The sequence below is a fragment of the Hevea brasiliensis genome, chromosome 9 (assembly GCF_030052815.1).
Source record: "Hevea brasiliensis isolate MT/VB/25A 57/8 chromosome 9, ASM3005281v1, whole genome shotgun sequence".
Taxonomy (NCBI): Eukaryota; Viridiplantae; Streptophyta; class Magnoliopsida; order Malpighiales; family Euphorbiaceae; genus Hevea; species Hevea brasiliensis.
This window is the reverse complement of record NC_079501.1, coordinates 8,587,108-8,609,201: the sequence shown is the minus strand read 5'-3', so window position 1 is coordinate 8,609,201 and position 22,094 is coordinate 8,587,108. Positions and strand designations below refer to the sequence as shown.

The following is a 22,094-nucleotide window of genomic DNA, read 5'->3' as shown; positions in this document are numbered from 1 at the left end:
GGTACGTGATTTGGAAAATGGAAATCCCAATATGCTCTAAATGCAGATGTAATCCGATTGGATTGGAGCACATGAAGGTTGGTTGGTTCTCTGACTTGTACTAGAGAAAATGGCAAGAGGTGAGAATGGAATAATGGATAATGGCTTCATATAAAACAGGCATCAATAAGTGTGTCAGACTGAAACAACAACAAATGAGCCGTTGTGTTTCTCAAACTGCAAAACAAAAAAGCAAGCCGCTGTATGGCAGATTGAAAAGAAAACCTGGGCAGGGGATTTCCCTTTTTGGTTGGCTAGGGAATTCATGGTCTGAGAGTGGCTTTTACTAGCCATCTGGTCTTCTTGTTCGTTTATAGCGTATCTGTTGTACAATTATTTGCCGGGAGTTAATGCCCGGCTCTGCGCCTGGGCTTTGAGGGAGAAATTGAAGGGAAGGTGCGGAGCGTCCTTTCCCATTCCTCACTTCTTCAATTTGTCCCGACGTTTGGTCCTTCAACACCAGATATGATACCGTGGGATTTGAAGAATGATGGACTCAGCAAGAAAACTGAGCTAAAAACTTAGGCCTTTTGATTCGTGTATCTGTATAAGATTAGTTTCTTCAGAACAAATACCTAAACTCAAATACCCAAAACAAGAATAAAAGTAACAAGCCTAAGAAACCAAACAGATGGGCTTTCTCATCATCTAGCACCAACACAACTGAGCTGGAAAGGATCTGAACAATCTCGAGCAGCATTCTTCAGAAGCTGCCCATGCTGGTAATTACGCCAGCGATCGTGAGAACAGCCCTAAGGATCTAGCAGCCTGCGCCCAATTTAATCGCATCTTATTTCTAAAATGTCTGTAACACAAATATATCGATTTTTCTAGGGCTCCATTTGTAAAACCCTAAGCAATGCATTTAGACCAACCACGGTGCAACTGCCACTTCAAATTTTCCATCCAGATAACCACTCAGCAAATTCAAGCGATATATACTTTAGCCTAAGAACAGTAACCCGTAATATCCGTGCAACTGCAACCGCTAAGGACCTATTTGCCATTAAAAATTTTTTTTTTAAATATATTAATTAAAAATATTAAAAATAATTTAAAATTAAACTAAATAAATTTTAATTATAAAAATATTAAAAAAATAAATTAACTTTTTTAAAATTTATTTTAACATTTAAAATATCACTTTTATTCAGAAAACTCAGTGCAGATGCTAGACTCCCCAGCCAAATGTCATATAAAATTCAAAAGATCAAGACCAAAAAAATATCAGATTGGCTCCTTGAAAAATAAATCATTTAAAATAAAATTCAATTGAATTTTTACATTAGTCATATTTATTTTTTATTTTTTTAAAAAATAAAATTTTATTAAATTTATAAAAAAATAAATTCTTTAAAAAAAAACAAACTTAATTCTCGTAAAATCCTAGTTTTCAAAGAGTGGAATAACATTTCCCAACCTAATAAACGAAGCACATCCGCGTGCCTGCTCTTTGGAAAATCAGCACCATTCGAATTTCCCCATGAATACCATATTTCATATTTGTAAATTGATGCCAGAACGTTAATTATGTACATATATTGAGGGAAAAAAAAAAAAAATGCAACAACATCAAATCAGGATAGCTACCCTCGTCCAAATTACAATACTGATAAATGATAATAATGAACAGCTTGTTTGATTCATCAAATAATTGCAGAAACATGCAATAAACTTGTAAAAGAGGCAAGGGTAATTAAACTAGAATTGCAGTCCTGACATAAAATGAAACTGTAAAACACATCATCATCCAATATCAGAAGCCAACCAGACTGATTAAAAGACTCGTACTCGATACAAAACGGCAAGATAGATATTAGAATGTATTTCTCGGACACAAGCGACTAGACAAACTGCATATGGATTACAATAAAACTAGCTTTTAAGAAACTATTACGCTATAACGCACATCTAATATAAAAGCAGCCTCCTGAAATCTTCCCCAACCGTGGCCTGTAACAAATGTTTAGCAAGCTTCAGTAACAATAATAAAAAATTAAAAAAAAAAATTTAATGGCAAAATTTTAAAAATAAACAATGGAAAACTATTACCTCACAAATAGCATGGTATGGTCAACAATCTCCAACAAAGACAAGCTCTATGAAGACTAGGAGGACGCCCTGTTATCCACTCAAAAGAACGAGAAACTAATGGCTTACAACTCAAAGAAGCAACGCGGATTGGATTGACCTTACAATTACAAACCCAAGAAGCAAATGCAGTAACTACTTTCACTTTCACTTGCCACTTCCCCTCTTAAAAAACAGAAAAGATGGCAAGGAGGAAACAACACCCATGTAGACCGTACACGGGGGAGTTAGACATATCTAAAAGAAACAAAGAAAGAGATGGTATATATATGAAGAGGTGTTGATTGTTGAGAAGCCAATTCAGGCAACAAAGAACCGAGTAAGGCAGTTACAAGAGAAAAGACAGTTTAAAGGTGAAAATAAAGCAAAACTAAACTAGGAAGCTACCACCCTAATCAATGCCGTACATTAGAAATCGAAGAAAAAAGATGACTTAGATGAAATAAAGATGAAATTACAAAAGCAAGACGTTAACCTACAGAATTGGAGTGAGACTAATCTAACCAAGATTTAACAGTATGCACACTGTACCTAATACTATAGGCCTAAATTTTGCACGGTAACTAAAATTTATAGGAGGAGAATATATAAAGGACTAGACATCATAACAAAGATGTAGTTTCCTTTTAAAGGCAATAGGACAGAGGAGTAAGTTGTTCCATCCAATTGCTAAAGAAGTCACCCAATTCATGGTCCACTTCTGCTTCCTAAAGGTATTAGAGTCAGGTCCCATCCATGTCACGTTTCCCAAGCTACAAGCACCCCAATCTTAACCGCATGTATTTTGATTGACTTGCTAAGAAATACCCATCACTGAAACATTAATCCAGAATTTCTCAATCCCGGATGTGAAGATTATAGACCCATAAAAGCCACAACCATCACTTCTTCCACTTCCACCACCACCACCACCACCACCATAAGCAAAAGCTAAAGCTAGACAAATTTCAGCAGATACACACTACTAACAATTTATTCCCTCTATATACAGTCTAAAACTAAAACTATTTACAGGAGTAGAAGCCCCCTAAACCTCAATCATCCGCCACATCAAGATTAAGAATGCGACGCAGAGTCTTAGTCGCAGAGTCAACACTTAGAAAAAGGTCTTTTGTAAGTGGGCTATGTTCCCTTGTGGGGGAAGCAGGGGCAGACTTTGCAATCGGATGCATTTTGATACCAGAATCACAGACGGGCAACTCAAGTGACACGGTTCGTTTTGGCCTCATTGAAAACTTGGGAATTGGAAGGGAACTAGGCGGCGGCGAATTTGAGTAAGCAGGTCCAGCCCAGAGCTCGGAAAATGGTGAATTATCGTTTGAGATACCCAGCTCATCATAAGTCGTCTCCCTCGTAGGGATAACTATCGGAATTGGAGAGCTTTTTGGAGCGGTCTTATATTCTGTATTGTCAACAGGATGAGAATTCGAGGGGGGCTTGATAGATTGTGATGGTGTTTTCTGAGAGGAGGAAGTAGGTGCAGAAAGAGTGACTTTGTTCACAGGAGCGGTGCAAGTATCGAAAGGGGTTGGCAGTATACCTGACCCAGATTGGAAAGTCCGGCAATTGATCTCTCTAAAGTGCGGAGGAGGGGAAGACCCGAATCGAGCTTGCTTACATGACTTGACTCTGGTATAGTACTGATTCCTGTGCTGGGCCACAACAACAAGCGTCTCCATAGTACTTTCGAGTAAGGCAAATCCTCAGGTAAAATCTCACCAGAGCAAATAAAAATCACACCTTCAGGTTAGATTCTGTAGCAAAATCTCACTCTAGCTTCTAGATCTTTCCCATGATAAATCCAAATCAAGCATAAACCAAACAATCAAAACCCTATATAGATTCAAGGCCAGTTTATGAAGATTAAACCACAAAAACTCTACAGATTCAAAATCTAACCAGATCTCCTCGTTAGAAGCACAGATCAAAAGCACCTCTCCATTAAACTGAAAAACCACATGCACATATCCCATCAGAAATGTACCAAAAAAAAAAACCAAAAAAGGAGAAAAATTTCCTCTATCCTTTCCTCTAGAAAATCAGAGTTGCTTACCTTAGAGTGATACAGTTTGTCCCTGAAGCCGAGGTGCGGATCTGAGTAAAAGAGACCTATGGATATATCAAGATCTGAGATCTGGGGAAAAAGGAGACTGAGGGTTAGCTTGATTAGAGGGATTAGCTCTGATACTTTGGCCTGTGATTTCCTTTTTTTGGTTTCAAATGGCCACAAAAATGAGACCTGAGAAAGAGTGAGGCAGAATCCACGGATCTGAAATGACTCGCACAATCGTACTTAAAGGCCGTACAGTTACTGCGAGCTCCTTAATGTGAGTATACACGACGACTGCGATTAGATAAGTAATCTTCATTTTGACTGGATTTACGAAAATGACATTTTCGATTAGCGTCTAATTCAACGGATGACTAGACAGTCTTAATGACCTTTTTATCCTCTGATTTTTCCTTTGACACTATAATTGACTTGCGCAACTATAAAATAATAATAATAAAAAAACTAAAACCAAATTTTATTAATATTTAAATACAATTTAAAAATATTTCATATATATTTAAAAACTAAATGTCCATTTAATTTTTTTTTTGAGATCTAATTATTAATTTTAAGCTTTGATTAATTTTAAAATTAATAATTAATTATTTAAAATTATAAATTTATCACTATTTTATATTAATTTTATCTTTTAACCACTTTTAAGTTTTTGAATGTTTATTTAAAATGTTTAATATTCATTTTTAAATTTCTTTCAAAACAATAATAATTAACTTCAAAAATAAAAATTTAAAGACATATTTAATTGTTAATGTTTCCTTCCAATTATTAATTGTTAACTTTCAATATTTAATAGTTAAATTATAATTTTTTAATAAAAATGATTATAGCTAAATTTAGTTAAACATGATTTAAATTGAAATTTTTAATAAATATTTCATGAAAAAATTATTAATTCAAGAATAATAGGAAAAAAAAAAAAGAGAAAAATATATCACTGAATTTATTTTTAAAAAAAAAAGGATTATTGGGCCGTCCAATAGTGTTAACGGAATCCGTCAGCAGGTAGGTGGGTGAGGTAAAGTGCCGATGCCTGGGGCCCACATAGGCATGCAAAAGAGTCCGGACAAAAAGATAGGGATAAAAGGTCCGTTGGAGCGTAAAGGGGTTATCGGCGTGCATTTACAGGTGTCGGTTTCCTGGGCTAAAGACATATCCTCATTTTGTTACCGGTAACCGGATAGTAATAAAAGTAATATTTATATATATTTTTATATCTATTTGGGGAAAAATATCGAGAGTGGGTTTGGGTGCTTTGCTTGGCGGGTTTGAAAAGCCCAAAAGGGCGTCGAGGAAAAACGTTTTTGATTCGACTCCAAGACAACACCGCACGCCGAAAGAGATGCTTATGCTTTGCCAAAGCGGACAGAGGTTCTACTGTGTGCTTTCGGAGCTTTCTCTGAGACTCATTTTTCACGATACATAAAATAATTATAAATAATAATAATAATTTGCAACTAAATGACAATCTATGATTATAGTTGTAATCTTCTTTTTCATTTGGGCATAAAACAAAATTATTTTTATTTTTAAATATATCTTTCTCATTATTGCATTTGCTTTATAGCAAAATTAAAATTAAAAAAAAATTAATATGTACTCTGAATTATAAAATTATTCAAAAAGTAAAATAAACATACTTAAAGTTTTGCCATAAAGATGTAATTTTATCCTCAATCTTAATAAAATTAGAACAACTTTTATGTTAAATATGTATGCCTCTAGAGAGCTATGTGCCTCTTTGTAATTGGTTCATATAAAGGCTTTTTTTTTTTTTTTAATTTGTTCTTTTGAACTACAATTTTCAATAAGCATCAAAGCCACGCTTTCAAAAAGCAGATATCTTTTTTCGTCCCTTATTGTTTTTAATAATAATATTAATAATAATCATCATCAATTAACTTTAATTCAATATTATTATTTTTTTAAATCTTAAAAATAATAATAATATATTAAAGTTAAATATAAGTCGAAAATTTATTATTTAATTTTTATATTATAATAAAATTATTCATTTAACTTTTATTTTAAAAAATATATTAATTAATTTAAATTTTTTAATTTTATCATATGTTTTTATTATTTTATTTATTTTTTCAATTTTTTATATTAATGATATTATAAATATTTATTATTATAAATTTTTTTTCTAAATTATTATTATTATTAACACTTTTGTCTTTCAATATATTATTTTTTTAGTTATTTAAGTAATAATTAATTTGATAAAAAAATAAGAGATAAATAGTTAAATATGGGAGATTAAATTTTTTATTTTTTAAACACAAGAAATAAATTATTAATTTTAATATAATTAATAAAATAAATAGTTATTTACTCTAATAAATTATGTCAAAATAAAAAAAAAGGTACAATAAAAATTTCTTTATTAGTTAGGGGTAAATTCAAATAACTTTTAACAAAACACAATTATAGTATTGGACATATAGCCTTCAACCCATCACGCTCAATTTTGACATGACAGCCCTTTCTTTTAGAACCAGTGCTGGATAGATAGGCCCGGTTGGATTTGAAATAAAAAAATAAATTAAAATTAAAATTGAAATCAACCGGCGGTTGATGTGATCAAATCGAACTAAATTGGTAGTAGCATAAAATCGATTTCTTTTGAAAAGCAAAACCTTTGCATTAACTAGCCACAAGTTAATGAAAAGCAAAACCTTTGCATAAAATCGATTTCTTTTAAAATCGATATCAAACATGTGAGAGCTTGTGAAATGAAGAGGAAGAGATATGGGAAAAGGGGTTTCCTTACTGCAAGCCTCTAGTTTGAGTGAAAAAATGAGTAGGAGCATCATTTATCAAGATAAAGAAGCTAACAATTGTCACACAATACATGATTAAATTAACCTAAGAAGTATGAAAATCAAATTATAGCAAAGCTTTTTTGAGAAAAGACCATTCCACTTAGTCATAAGCTTTATGAATATCCAATTTAATTTCCATTGAATGATTTTACTGTGAAAAGTCTTCAAGAAGTGAGAGACCTCGTGAGCAATTATGAAATTGTCCTGAATAGCTCTTGATGAAATAAAGACATTTTGGTATTGAGAAATCAAAACATCCATCAAAGATTTAAGCCTGTTAACAAGCACTTTTGATATAACTTTGTAAAAAAGTTGCACAAACTGATGGGCCTATATTGATTAATAGAAGTTAAATTTTTACACTTTGGAATCAAAATTACATTTGTTTTGTTCATCTCCTTTAACATGTAACCAGATAAAAAAAAAAAAACTTCTGATAGTTCTGCAAACATCACTACCACAATGTCTCAATTTTGATGATAGAAAATGACTATCTAGACTTGGAGACTTTAAGCTTCCCAGATTAAAAACTACTTTTTTAATTTCTTCGTCCGAGACTTATCTCTGTAAAAAGGTATTCATCTCTTTTGTGACAATCTGTGTGAGCAAGCTAATCATATCTTTCTCACCTCTAATAGTACCATGGCAATAAATTTTTTTGAAAAATAACATAATCTCATCTTTGATATCAATGTTAGATTCAAGCCATCTTTCATTTTCCCCTCTAAGTTTCAAAATAGTACTTCTTTGTCTTCTTTGAACTGTGGAGAGGTGAAAGAAATGAGTGTTTTTATCTCCCTCCGTTAGCCAATTGATATGAGATCACTGCCTCCAATGGATTTCTTCTCTCTGCCACAGTTCATGAAGTCAATTGAGCAAATTGGTTTCGATTTCAATTTGGAAGTTTCTTAAACCTCAAATTGGACTGAATATGAATCGGTGATTTGGCCCTTAGGTTCAATAAAAAAAAAAAAAAAATAAATTCATTAGAATACTTAAAAAAAAAACTAAAATCTAATTAAAAAAAAACTAAATCTAATTCAAAATTCAGAAGGGAATAAAATAAAATTAAAATGAGAAATAACAACAATACTGAAGAAGAAAAATTGATTATGGAAGTGAGGGGGTTGGCTATGGTGGCAGCGCTGCTCTCTGTTGCTGCTGGTTGCTTCTCTTTGGTTTTGCCTAGTGAGGTTTGGTATTGGGCATGGGGTTTTTCTGAGATGGGCTAATTTTGTAATGAACAATGGGCCTGGGAAAGTTATATAATATATACAATGAATATTAGTTAATTAAGTGGGCAAAATCATTATTTTGTATTATTCATAAATATAATACACTAGAACAATAATTAAACTTTAATTTTAAATTTATAAAAATTGATTGTATTAATCTATTAAAATAACATTATTCTTATTTAAGTATAAGAAAATGTTTTTGAAATTCACTTATATTGTATTTATTATATAAATTAAATTTCTTTTACATCGTTTTAGAAAATTAATTTATATCAACAAATTATATAAATTTTGTCTTTAAAATTTATTATATACAAAAAAAATACTTCATTTACCAATGGGCTAGTGATAATTTGTGAAATTATAATTTAATTTAATAATTTTAATCAGTAATTTAACTAATTTTCGTTTTTTTTTAAGTTTTATTATAATTTTTATAATTATTATATAATTTTTTTTATCATGTTTCAAGAAAATATAATTTTTATCAATAAAATTATAGTGGAGATGTTAGTAATTATAAACAATTTTAATTAAATAAATAAAATAAGGAACATGATTTTAATCCATTAAATAAAATTATAATTAATTTAATTTAATTACAAATTATCAAAATGATTAAATTAAATTGTAATTTGCGGAGAATGTTTAGTTTTCCTTTATTAGGCTTTTACCATTTTGCTCAATATTATAATTTATAGATTATCACAACCATTTGTGTAAAGCGAAGTACAGAAACTGGAAGAGCAAATCTAAATTGAGAACAAAATCATTGACAATTGCTAATCAGAAACGCTCAGGCTGTTGTTCTTCAAACTCCAAGGCGCAGATCCAAGAGGTGTTGAAACCCTTGTTTTCTCTTATTTTCTTTCAAAATCCATCATATCTCTTAACCTTTTTCTCGCCCGCACACTAACAGGTCCCTCTTTCTCGCCTTCCCTCCCTCTGTTATCTATCTCTTTATGCGTGCATGTGCGTGTTTGTAATTAGCTGATTTGTAATTGTTGGTATCGTTGTTATCGAGGGATCTATACCTTTTTATTTTTATTTTTATTTTTGTTTTTATTTTTTATTTTTTATTTTTTATGTTTATGCTTATACGATTAACTATGTGGTAGTTGTTGTTGGTGAAATTGTTGATGCTTTGTTGTTTTTGGCCGATTTAGCTTTTCATTTGAAATAGTGGTATTTGTTTGGGATTTAGGACGGATCTATTTGCTTCTTATATATTGGTTTGTTATTCTGAGGTCTAGGAAGTGTTTTTAGGTTTTCAGATTTGGTGGATTGATCATTAACTGGTTCTGATTCGAGAACAATGAGCAAAAGAAAATGGAGGAGACCTATGTTGTTGCTAGAGTAGAGTTTTATAAGCTTTTAGAAGAAGATGTCTATCTAGGCAAGATAGATTAGTTGATTTCTTACCCCTTTGTTTGTTTTGAGGGAAATGGAGAGAAAAGAAAAAGACTCAAATTTCCTTTGTTTGGACATCAAAGATGGTAGAAAAAAGGAGAAATGAAGGGAAATTATATTTTTTATTTTTTTTATTTACTCAAAATATTTCTCTCGAGAGTTAGATACTAGTTATATTAAAATTACTTATACACCTTTAACATTATATAATAACAAAATCGCAACTCATAGCAATTAAGTAATTCTATCAAGAGAGATTCATTTCTCCTTTGTTTTAGTCAATGAAGCATGGAAACACCTATCACTGGGGTTTCCAAGTGTCGGAAACGTTTCCGTCCCGGAAACGGTGGGACATGGTCTTGAAACGTTTCGGGGCCGTGTCCGGAAAATCCAAAAAAATGGAACGCATTTCCCATTCAAAAACGCGTTTCTCCAAAAAAAAAAGGAAATTGCAGCAAGAGGAGAAGAGGACCCAACTCTCTTTTACTGTTTCATTTCCCATCAGCAAGCAACCAGGCCAATAAAATTTACCAAATCAACAAACCAAATCTTTTTTTTTTCTTTTAATTACACAATAATACAAAATGTAATAAAAAAGATCAAGGAAAAGCAAAAGCAGAGGAATTGAAAGATGAATAAGAAGAAAGAAAACCGTAGATTAACTAGGCAAAAGTTCAAACAATGACTTACTTGGAAGAGAAGAGATTAGATTGAAAAGACAAATTAGAAATGGAGGTTGTGAGATCTGAAAAAGTTGAAAGGCAATTAAGGAGAAAGAGAGAGGTAGATTAGGGTTCGATAGAATGGAACAAAAAAAGATGATAAAAAGCTGATAATCGGTGAAGAAGAAGAGTGTTAGAGAGAGAGCGTGAGAATGAGAAGAACGGGAGGCTGGCTTTTAACGTTGTGTTGTACATGGCCAGAAAACAAATGCTAGAAATGCTAGCCTTTAAGGAGAGAGAGAGAGAGAGAGAGAGAGAGAGAGAAATGAGAGGCTGGCTTTTAAATTGAAAATTTTTATTGTAATTTTTATCTTATTATTTCTACTCTTTACTTTATTTTTTGAATTGATTTTAATTGAGATGTAAACTCAAATTTTAATATCTTTAATATACTACTTTTTTTAATAATTATACAGGAGGTGGGAGTTTAAAATAAATAATTATTTTTATAATTTTTAATAGATTATTGATTTTATATATATACCTCTATATTTTTTATATTTACGCGTTCCCTCTACATTTCCGTTTCCTATATTTTTGAAAATGCCGTTTTCCAATGTCCCTTTCCGCGTTTTCTCGTGTCCACGTTTCTGTTTCCGTGCTACATAGGTTTTAGTTAGGTATCCAAACAATAGAAAAGAAATTTAAATTTTCTTCTTTTTTTTTTTTTTCTCTACATTTCTCCTATTTAATTTCTCCTCATTTCCACTGCACAATTAAGGATCCAAACAAAGGCTTAATGTTGCTGGAAAGTTAATATATGCAGAGATTAAATTGTCAATGTTGGCATGTGGGTTATTAGACTGCTGATTCTCATACTTCAATAGCATAGTATTGATCTATTTGCTATATTGGCCATGCCTTATAGTCCTTTTGTTTTGTTCTAATGGATTTTGGTTAGCTGGTATATTGCCATAGAATAGTCAATTAGTTTATTGCTCTAATATTATAGGACACATTCAAAGCGCATATATTTGTGTGTAATTAAGAAACCATGTCAACTGTGGATGCTACACCCATGCTTATTAACTTGCTGATAAATAGTGTAATTCCAAAGGAGAAGCTAGCTCTTATTCCATGGAGAAATAATCTGTCTCTATAGCAGATTATGGATGCTTGATACTTGATTTGATATTTTGGAGTAGACCTAGCCATGGTCAGGTTAGGGCCCGAAACCAGACTGAAATCGGCCTGACTTGAACTGGACCTGAACCTCCAGTTCCAGGTGGAAGCAGGTTCGAACCACCCCCACCCACCCACCACACCCCACCCCCTCCCCTCCCCCCCCCTTCCCCCTTCTTCTTTCAAGAGAGAGAGAGAGAGAGAGAGAGAGAATTTGACTATTAGATTTGATCAAAACCAAAACCTGGACTGGGAGACCCTGCTGTCTGGTCGTCCCTCTAAACTACTGTCTGCAGCCAGGTATATTTTGGTGGAGTAGGTAGATCTCGGTAGTTTAAATTTTATTAACATTTAGAAATTAACGAAAGAGTAAAACTCTTTAAAACGTCAAATTTTTTCTTTTTTTTGAATAATAGATATTGGAGACGATGATCAGTAACTACTCTTTTTATACATCTTTTTTTTTTTCAAACGTAAAACTCTTTAAAAATGTCAAATTTTAAGTGAAAACATACCACATCTACGCATACGCATTTTTTTGAATGTCTAATATGCAAGCATTAAATCTAAGCATAAACTCCTAATTTCTGAAATAAATTCCGGATCCCATCAATTGATGATAAAATTAAGCCAAATAAACTATTTTCAACTTCAAATATCACTTGCCAACTAGTGAAAAATATAACATAAATGAACATGCAAATATTTTGAATGACTGATATAGAAAATTGAAGCTTTGAAAAAAAAAAAAAAAAAACTCTTATTACCTTGAATTAGAAAGCAGATCTCTTGCACTGGGTTATGTAGCAGCATTTTTTCGGCTCTTTTCAGCATAGTTGCATGCATGTGCAATTCTCTTGATGTTGTAATTGTTTCATATTAAAATCTATTTACATGCATTTATGTTATATTTTTCACTAGATGATTATTGATATTCAAGGCAAAGTAATGTTTTGGTTTTGCTTAACTTTATCGTCATTTGATGGGCAAGCATCTGTTTCAGAAGTCAGGTTTTTGTTAATTGTCATAAGATATGATTTTGTGAAATTTGGTAATTGAAAGATGTCTGTAAGTAGAGAAATTGAAATTCTGAGTTTTTGATTTTGGTCCTTGTTCAGGAGAAGGGAACGATTTTAATATAGGAGCCATTTGAAGTGTTATATATTCACTTGAGAAAATGCCCTCTCAAAAGATTGAGACAGGTCATCAAGACACAGTTCATGATGTGGCAATGGATTACTATGGTAAGCGCCTTGCAACTGCCTCATCGGACCACTCAATCAAGATTATTGGGGTTAGCAACAATACTTCCCAGCATCTTGCTCAGCTGACTGGCCATCAAGGCCCTGTTTGGCAAGTAGCCTGGGCTCACCCAAAGTTTGGGTCCTTGCTTGCTTCATGTTCTTATGATGGGCGTGTCATAATATGGAAGGAGGGCAATCAGAATGAGTGGACTCAAGCTCATATTTTTGATGACCACAAATCATCGGTCAACTCTATTGCTTGGGCACCTCATGAGGTTGGTCTTTGTTTGGCTTGCGGCTCTTCCGATGGAAATATATCAGTTTTTACTGCACGAGCAGATGGTGGTTGGGACACATCCAGAATTGATCAAGCTCACCCAGTTGGTGTAACTTCAGTTTCTTGGGCCCCATCAACTGCACCCGGTGCTCTTGTTGGTTCTGGTTTGCTTGACCCTGTTCAGAAGCTTTGCTCAGGTGGTTGTGACAATACTGTGAAAGTGTGGAAGCTCTACAATGGAATTTGGAAGATGGACTGTTTTCCAGCTCTTCAAATGCATACAGATTGGGTAAGGGATGTGGCGTGGGCACCTAACTTGGGCCTTCCAAAATCAACGATTGCTAGTGCTTCCCAGGATGGGAAGGTTATTATATGGACTGTGGGAAAGGAAGGGGATCAATGGGAGGGTAAGGTCTTGCATGATTTCAAGACTCCTGTTTGGAGAGTCTCATGGTCACTCACTGGAAACATATTGGCTGTTGCTGATGGGAACAACAATGTGACTCTGTGGAAAGAAGCTGTTGATGGGGAGTGGCAACAGGTGACTACAGTTGATTCCTAGATCATCAGTCCTTTATTACGTTTTTCCTTTTCCTTTAAAACTATATTGTGTTTTTGTTCCATTGCATTATATGATGAAAACTTATTTTTCCTTGATGTTCTTCCATAGTTGGAGTGTTTTTGTTGGATATTTGGGTCCTCATGTTTTGGACATTTAGCTTCTCGTAAAACCTTAGTTTGCCAGATAGGATGGTTCATGTAGTTTGCACTTTGCAACTTAAGCCCATATTGTTCAATGAATGCATAGATCATTTCTGACGCTGTTTATCATTTTCTAGTGTGAGATTTCTTGTGATAATTTTTTTTTTTTTTAAATTTTGTTGGATTATTTTGACTATGTTGCTTTTTCTTTTTTATTTTTAATCCCCTCCCCCAATATACAAACGCAAGACTAATCAACGACATAATGTTATGAATTTAGTCATCTCTGTTTTGGCTCTTGTTTTAAATATCTGAGGAGGGATTTTTTTTTTTTTTTAAATTTTAAATGTTAGCTGTATAAGTAGGCAAGCTGGTTGAAATAGGGCTATGGAGTTTTTCTTTTGAGGTAAATGGTTACTAATTAGATCATTTGATTGATAAGCTTATAAGTTGTCAATAGATCGTGTCTGTAGCCATTCGTCATTTGGAATGGCAATTGGCAAAGATGGATCAGTGTTGCTGAATCTTGAAACAAGAGAAGAGGGTTTGACATAGTTACTGGTTTCGTAATTTCAATAAATATAAATTTCCTGTGTGTATTCTTTTATGTGAGCAAAGCATACTTCCACGTCCTACTAAACAGGAACTCATTTGAATCATCAAATTTTCAATAGCAGTCGGCATCTACGGACAATTGAGTTAGGAATACAACTCAATGCAACTCAAATAAGTTTTTATTCTACAAATTTATTGATATATAAATTCTCTTTTTCTAATATTTCTAAGAATGTGGATAGAAAATTATAAAGACCTTTCATAAGTCGTGTGACGGTTATTTAGTTAGTCATCAAGGGAGACTCTATATATAATAATCAAATCCCTCACTCTCAACTTAATCTATAACGTATTTTTCTTTTTAATCAAACTTAAATAGATGAAGATAATATCAAGCGGAAAAGTAAATAATAATAATAATAATAATAATAATAATAATAATAATAATAATAATAATAATAATATCCCCGACCAATTGGGGGTGGATAAATGATTGAATTTGAATTCTAGCTCAATTACTTTGAAAGTGATTCATGATTTATTTAAATTCATATAAAATGATTTTAAAATTGATTTAATAATTTGATTGAGTATAACCATTTTAATTAATCTGATTAATTTAAAATTTGATTAATTATTCATAATACGTAAATTATCTCTATTAGTGATCTAATTGGTAACTCGAATTAATCTACAACTTAAAATGATTTAATTTGAATTCAATTTAAAAAAAAAAAACAAAAATCAAATGACTGTAACTCGAAATAATTTAAACTCAAATAATTCTATCCAAATATATCCGAATCATCTCGTTTACCGGCTCAAGGCGAATAATGATCATAAATTCATAATGATGAGATGATAAAACATGTTTATTTGACCTTTTGTTTAGTATTATTCAATCTAACTTTCAACCAGAAAAGAGAACATTAGTCTTATAAGATTAGAAGACCATAGTAAATTATACATAAATATATATATATATATATATATATATATATATATATATATATATATATATATATATATATATATATATATATATATATATATATTTTACTAGCAAACCACCTTTACACTATGTTTGGATTATAATTTAGGATAATTTTATATTATATGAGATAGTTACTTTATATGTTTGAAAAGATCGTTGATAAAAAAATTATGGTTTGAGATTATAAAAAGATGATTTTCTTATCATCATTTTATCGTAACTTTTCAACCCATTGAATTGGTCGTTCGGCATAGTTTAAAATTTTTATTTTTCCATTTTATTTCTATACAATATATAAGATTTTAATTGTATAGTTTCAATGTAATATATTTATAAGGCATATTTAGTTATTAATTAAAAAATAAAATGTATATTTAATTATTATTATTATAGTATTATTTATAAATTAATATTTTATTTAAATAATTATTTTCAAATTATTTATATATTTAAAACAATAATAAAATTATTTTAATGATCTTTGTCTTGATTTTTACATATCATCCATTCATCTAGATAAAAAAAGTTATTAAATTACCACTATACCGGTTTTTTAAACATGTTAACAATAAAAATCATATCATATATTAATAAATCATGCTGCACTCAATCCAAATATGTTAGTAACAATTAAAATGTCTAATTAATTTAAATCAATATATTTTTTTTAAAATTATTCAAATATACAGTATGCAGCTCTCCCCAAGCTTCCTTTCCCTTAATTTTATTCAAATCTCCTTTTCGATTAAGGATCTCATCACCTAATGATGAAATCCTTAATCGCTTGAAAGGAGTATTTGAGTCAATATTTTATTCAAATTTATTGAAGGGATAATGCCACAAAAATTTCATCATCTATCCATAGTTTGCTGGCATAGTTCCCTGTAATTGATGAGAAGAAGGAAGAGGAGAAGAGATCCTATGAAACAATGAAAGCTTTCAAGACCAGATGACACATCTGGTAGCATCAGTGGGATTGGCACTTCACTTGGGTCCTAATAATCATCGTTTTCATATTGCTAGTTCTTTTTGAAAGATCGATGTGATGGAACGTATGGATTGGTATTTTTTTTTTCTCCAACTTTTATCTCTTTCTTTGTTTGCTTTTTATGATATATAGAATCAAAGGTGATGGAAAATTAACGTGGGGTCGTGCATTGTTTATGTTCTCGTCATATTCATGCCACGCATTATCCTTGCTGCTGTGTTTTTTTTTTTTTTTCCCAAAGTGTACACACACACACACACGTAAATGATTCAAGGATAGAACAAGCTTCTTAGTAAGGCACCTTAATTCCTAAAAATTGCTTATACATATTATCCACAACCAATGTGAAATCTTAAAACAGATCACGTGCACGTGACTCACTGTGGGGGGTTAAGTCAACACACACACCAACCTCATCCTCCCAAGCTCTTTGAATTTTTTTTTATTCAAAGGTGTACGTACACAGATGATTTAGGGATAAGACACACTCTTTTGTAAAATCATAATAATTTTACTAAGGCTCTTAATTGACCTGGTGAAAAAAAATGACAGTTTTCATAATTAAAAATGTCGTCGTCATAAGTTTTCACACATCTACATATACAAAAATCTCGCATTATAAAAAGCCATGCTTAGCTAATTCAAAATCCAGGGGAAATTATTTTGGGCTAGTGAAAAGAGTGGTCCAAACTCGTCAAGATCCCAAGTCACAAAACTGAGGCCAAATAGTTTTGGGCCAGAGAAACCTACAAGGGCTGCAATTTGTCACCGATGGACAAAGGCTTGAGAGATGATCGTATATACTGATATCGTCCAAGCTAGTTTCAAGTTTCAAGGAGATACCGTTCTGTTTTACTTTTCCTATCTACTTTCGTATTAGTTGGAGCTTCCATGTGTGATGATAATTAACCCCCAACTTCTCTAATTTTTTTAGATGCCATCAAATTAGCTCGCACAGTTCTTGTATAACATTCACATGAATGATTGCCACATATACTAAATATTTTACATTTAATCAATAAATAAGCATCGTACCTATTATAATATTTACGCTGTGGATGCAATTTTCTCCAAATTGATTAATCATTTTGAAGAGTATCATTCAACGGCTAAACTCTTACATTCTAGCCATTGTGACTATGTAGACAAAGATAATAAATAAAAAGTTATTGCATTTGGTTGCTGGTGGCCCAAGTCAAAGGATATGGCTTATGATCTACCGACATCACCAGAAAATTAAAGAGATTTCTGATCTTCACGCTGAAGTTCTGTGTTTGCATCTTCCACGTCTTTTTTTTTTGTCAATGTCTTCCACATCCGATTAAGGTTCAAAAATCGACATGGGCCTCGGAAATAGGAGTCGGCTATCGGCCTAGCCATCGAGAAATTATTCCATCGGTAACAACTTACTGGTGTCCAGATTATGAACACAACCGCGTAGGGTTCTGTGCCAAATGACACAACAACTTGTGCTTAAGCGATAAGATGTGAAGCAAGCCGCCACCTGGAGAATGATTGGCTTCAATCGCCAACGCGTGTGGAATTTGAGAAATTATACTGTCAGGTCCCTATTATCCTGCTACCGATTTAAGCATCGCTGTACAATCCACCTCTTCAGAAATCCTGCTTCAATTTCTTCCCGCTCAGAAACAGCAGTATGCTTATTTTTCACAAAAAAAAAAAAAAAAAAAGCGAGCCAACGGCAGCTATGGAGAACTCAATACGATCGGGACCCCGTCAAATACAGCGACGTGTTTGATGTCTCAAGAGACGCAGCCACCATGCAGTCTGCGGAGAAAGAAGTCCTAGGGCAGACCCAGAAAGGTGGCCCCGCCTCAGTCATGCAATCTGCTGCAAACGTGAACGTGAGAGCTGATCTCGTCGACCCTGACGATGCTAGTGATGCAGTTAGATATTAGGGTGTCACGGTAACAGAAGCAAATATAGGCGGCACTCGCGTTGTCACTGAAAGAGTTGGCGGAGAGGTTTAGACAACTGAATTAATTAACATTTCACCTTCTTCCTTCCAATATATTATATATATTGTTTAGCGGAAGTTGTGTTTTTGGAGGGCAGGTTGTGGGACAGTACGTTGATCCAAGGCTACCAGCTGCTTCTCCTGGGTCAGCACTTGGTATTACAATTGGCGAGGCTTTGCAGGCAACTGCTTATTCTGCTACAGGAGACAAGCCTGTCGATCAGAGCGACGCTGCCGCTATCAAAGCAGTAGAGGTGAGAGCTCCTCGTAGTAACGAGACACCTTCCACTGGAATTGGCGCACAGGCGCAGTCAGCTGCTGATCTTAATACCAGGCTTATGAATGACGAAAGTAAGACCACTCTCTCCGATGTTCTGGCGGTATACGTTGATCCAAGGGTACCGGCTGCTTATCCTGGGTCAGCACTTGGTATTACAATTGGTGAGGCTTTGGAGGCAATCGCTATTCTCGCTACAGAGACAAGCTCAGATCAGAGCGACGCTGCCGCTATCAAAGCAGTAGAGGTGAGAGCTCCTCGTAGTAACGAGACACCTTCCACTGGAATTGGCGCACAGGCGCAGTCAGCTGCTGATCTTAATACCAGGCTTATGAATGACGAAAGTAAGACCACTTTCTCCGATGTTCTGGCGGTATACGTTGATCCAAGGGTACCAGCTGCTTATCCTGGGTCAGCACTTGGTATTACAATTGGCGAGGCTTTGGAGGCAACTGCTTATTCTGCTACAGGAGACAAGCCTGTCGATCAGAGCGACGCTGCCGCTATCAAAGCAGTAGAGGTGAGAGCTCCTCGTAGTAACGAGACACCTTCCACTGGAATTGGCGCACAGCGCAATCGGCCGATCTTAATACCAGGCTTATGAATGACGAAAGTAAGACCACTCTCTCCGATGTTCTGGCGGTATACGTTGATCCAAGGGTACCAGCTGCTTCTCCGGGGTCAGCACTTGGTATTACAATTGGCGAGGCTTTGGAGGCAACTGCTTATTCTGCTACAGGAGACAAGCCTGTCGATCAGAGCGACGCTGCCGCTATCAAAGCAGTAGAGGTGAGAGCTCCTCGTAGTAACGAGACACCTTCCACTGGAATTGGCGCACAGGCGCAGTCAGCTGCTGATCTTAATACCAGGCTTATGAATGACGAAAGTAAGACCACTCTCTCCGATGTTCTGGCGGTATACGTTGATCCAAGGGTACCAGCTGCTTCTCCGGGGTCAGCACTTGGTATTACAATTGGCGAGGCTTTGGAGGCAACTGCTTATTCTACTACAGGAGACAAGCCTGTCGATCGTAGCGACGCTGCCGCTATCAAAGCAGTAGAGGTGAGAGCTCCTCGTAGTAACGAGACACCTTCCACTGGAATTGGCGCACAGGCGCAGTCAGCTGCTGATCTTAATACCAGGCTTATGAATGACGAAAGTAAGACCACTCTCTCCGATGTTCTGGCGGTACACGTTGGTCCAAGGGTACCAGCTGCTTTTCCGGGCTTTTGATAAAAAATGTGTAATCAAAAATACAAAATACAAAATACAAAAAATGATGAGTTTGAAAGGTGAGTTTGAAAATAATTATCAAAAAGGGGTGAATTATGCAGAGATGGAGAGGTGAGTGCGGGACGCTAACTATAATAACGTTTTTAAGGTTCGAACGATATTCAAAATAAATAGCGTCTGCGTCAAAAATTTAAAAGGAGAGCTGGATGCTATTTTGAATAGCGTTCAGCTCTCCTTATAATAATAAAAAATTAATTAAAAAAAGTTTAAAAGTTGAACGCTACTTATAATAGCGTCCAACTTTATTTTTTAAATTTTTAATAATTTTATTTAATATTTTAAATAAAATATAAATATTAAAATTAAAAAATAAATAATTAAAAAAATTTAAGAAAAGTTGAACGCTCCTATAAATAGCGTTCAACTTTTCTTTAAATTTTTAATTATTTTACTTTATATTTTAAATAAATTAAAATATTATTTTAATAAATAAAATTATAATAATTAATATTATATATTATAATATTTTTATTATAAATATTATTTTTTAATTTAAAATTAAATTAAAATTTAATAAAATAAATTTTAATTATTTATTTTTTGATTTTAATTTTTTATTTTATTAAATTTTAATTTAATTTTAAATTAAAAAATAATATTTATAATAAAAATATTATAATATATAATATTATATATTATAATTTTATTTATTAAAATAATATTTATATTTTATTTAAAATATAAAATAAAATTATTAAAAAAAAAAAAAAAAAAAGGTTGGACGCTACTATAAGTAGCGTCCAACCTTTAAACTTTTTTTAATTAATTTTTTATTATTGTAAGGAGAGCTAGACGCTATTTTGAATAGCGTCCAGCTCTCTTTTTAAATTTTTGACGCGGATTATTTTGAATAGCGTTTGGACCTTAAAAAGGCTATTATAGTTAGCGTCCCACACTCACCTCGTCCAGCTCAACATAATTCACTCATTTTTTGGTAATTAGTTTTAAACTCATCCTTTTCCTGTATTTTGTATTTTTTATAACACCCTTTTTATCGAAAGCCCTGCTTATCCTGGGTTAGCACTGGGTATTACAATTGGCGAGGCTTTGCAGGCAACTGCTTATTCTGCTACAGGAGACAAGCCTGTCGATCGGAGCGACGCTGCCGCTATCAAAGCAGTAGAGGTGAGAGCTCCTCGTAGTAACGAGACACCTTCCACTGCAATTGGCACACAGGCGCAGTCAGCTGCTGATCTTAATACCAGGCTTATGAATGACGAAAGTAAGACCACTCTCTCCGATGGTCTATCGATCAAAAAGAGCAATTTAATCAAGTTGATAGTAATTGATTGGAAGTGGAGTTGTTCCTTCTCTATTGCAGGACGCCACCACCAAGTTGCCTAGGGACAATAATGATACTGAAGGTATGATCGGAGCGGAGTTAAGAAACAAACCTGACGTGATGAGAACCACGCCAGGTGGGGTTGCAGCATCCATGGCAGCTGCAGCTAGGCTTAATCACCATAATTTTACTTATATCTGTGGATTTGCGAGTGTGTGGAGTAGCTGCCTATGTATATTGCAGAACGTCAATCCAATAAGAAATCCGAGTAGTGAACTCTTGTCCTAGATGAGGTTTTACTTTTATCTGTAATGTATCTAAGCTATGTATCTCCATATCTAAACAATGATCTTCTATTTTGCTTGATCTGATCCATCCATATTTATCCCATGTCTTGGCTTGTTTAATTACTTCATCCCTAGAGTTAATGATGTAGGTGTAGCTGCATCTCATAGTAATCAGAGAAGTAATTTCTCGTGCTTCATTTGTCCTTTTTTCTTCCCAACTTTCTGGAATATGGATTAATGCGTGCTCATTTAAGTCTGGGAGTTTTTATTTCGGTCCATGGTTTTCTTCTAGACTTTAGTCCATTTGTGAGGAAAGGGCTTTGGTCTCTATTTTAATGAAACTCACGCCCATGTTACAAAGAATTTTATTATTTAATTAATTGAAATATAATTTAAATTTACAGTTTTTTTTCTGCCCTCTTTATCTAAAAAATAAATCCTTTTTTTTCTTTACTAAAAAAATTTTAATTTCCTTAAAGAAAGGATAATACTAAAAAAAAATATCCATCTCTTCCCTTTCCCATGCATAGTGTTAAAGATCCCGCTGATTCATTAATGGCACAATGTGCATATATATATATACACACGTGCAGTTGATTCATTAATTCAGGAGGCATTGCGCACGATCACATGAAAGTGTTGGTGTGAGGTGGAACATGGAAAGTGTAACTTAGAAGAATAATACGAGTAGTTGCC

At 33.4% G+C, this 22,094-nt stretch overlaps 3 protein-coding genes and 1 long non-coding RNA gene across 5 annotated transcripts; 3 read left to right on the top strand and 1 right to left on the bottom strand.

Moving 5' to 3' along the window:
* Positions 1–1,735: 1,735 nt before the first annotated feature.
* On the bottom strand, positions 1,736–4,458 carry LOC110645169 (uncharacterized). Its single transcript, XR_009151156.1, has 3 exons — positions 4,184–4,458; positions 2,092–4,076; positions 1,736–1,992 (listed from the first exon to the last, which is right to left on the bottom strand). It is a non-coding gene; the product is annotated as an uncharacterized LOC110645169 (long non-coding RNA).
* Positions 4,459–8,903: 4,445 nt separating this feature from the next.
* LOC110645172 (protein transport protein SEC13 homolog B) lies at positions 8,904–13,873 on the top strand. 2 transcript variants are annotated; one of them, XM_021798228.2, is made up of 2 exons: positions 8,904–9,105; positions 12,640–13,873. In XM_021798228.2, the coding sequence occupies exon 2, from the start codon at positions 12,699–12,701 to the stop codon at positions 13,602–13,604; it is 906 nt and encodes a 301-aa protein (XP_021653920.1). In that variant the 5' UTR covers positions 8,904–9,105; positions 12,640–12,698; the 3' UTR covers positions 13,605–13,873. The 2 variants fall into 2 exon arrangements, with proteins under 2 accessions (XP_021653920.1, XP_021653919.1); XM_021798227.2 differs by having other exon boundaries at positions 8,905–9,186.
* Positions 13,874–17,475: 3,602 nt separating this feature from the next.
* Positions 17,476–19,140, top strand: LOC131182795 (late embryogenesis abundant protein 31-like). Its single transcript, XM_058152107.1, has 2 exons — positions 17,476–18,197; positions 18,286–19,140. Exons 1-2 carry the CDS (start codon positions 17,793–17,795, stop codon positions 19,138–19,140), a joined length of 1,260 nt encoding a protein of 419 aa, XP_058008090.1. The 5' UTR covers positions 17,476–17,792.
* On the top strand, positions 19,137–21,472 carry LOC110645174 (late embryogenesis abundant protein D-34-like). The gene is made up of 2 exons (XM_058152106.1): positions 19,137–19,724; positions 21,151–21,472. Exons 1-2 carry the CDS (start codon positions 19,137–19,139, stop codon positions 21,397–21,399), a joined length of 837 nt encoding a protein of 278 aa, XP_058008089.1. The 3' UTR covers positions 21,400–21,472.
* Positions 21,473–22,094: the final 622 nt, after the last annotated feature.

Coding starts and splice junctions, on each gene's coding strand:
- LOC131182795 (XM_058152107.1), top strand. CDS start 17,793: ATGATTGGCTTCAATCGCCAACGCGTGTGGAATTTGAGAAATTATACT. Junction 18,198..18,285: donor CTAGTGATGCAGTTAGATAT/TAGGGTGTCACG, acceptor CAACTGAATTAA/TTAACATTTCACCTTCTTCC.
- LOC110645174 (XM_058152106.1), top strand. CDS start 19,137: ATGAATGACGAAAGTAAGACCACTCTCTCCGATGTTCTGGCGGTATAC. Junction 19,725..21,150: donor CTCTCTCCGATGTTCTGGCG/GTACACGTTGGT, acceptor TCTCTATTGCAG/GACGCCACCACCAAGTTGCC.
- LOC110645172 (XM_021798228.2), top strand. CDS start 12,699: ATGCCCTCTCAAAAGATTGAGACAGGTCATCAAGACACAGTTCATGAT.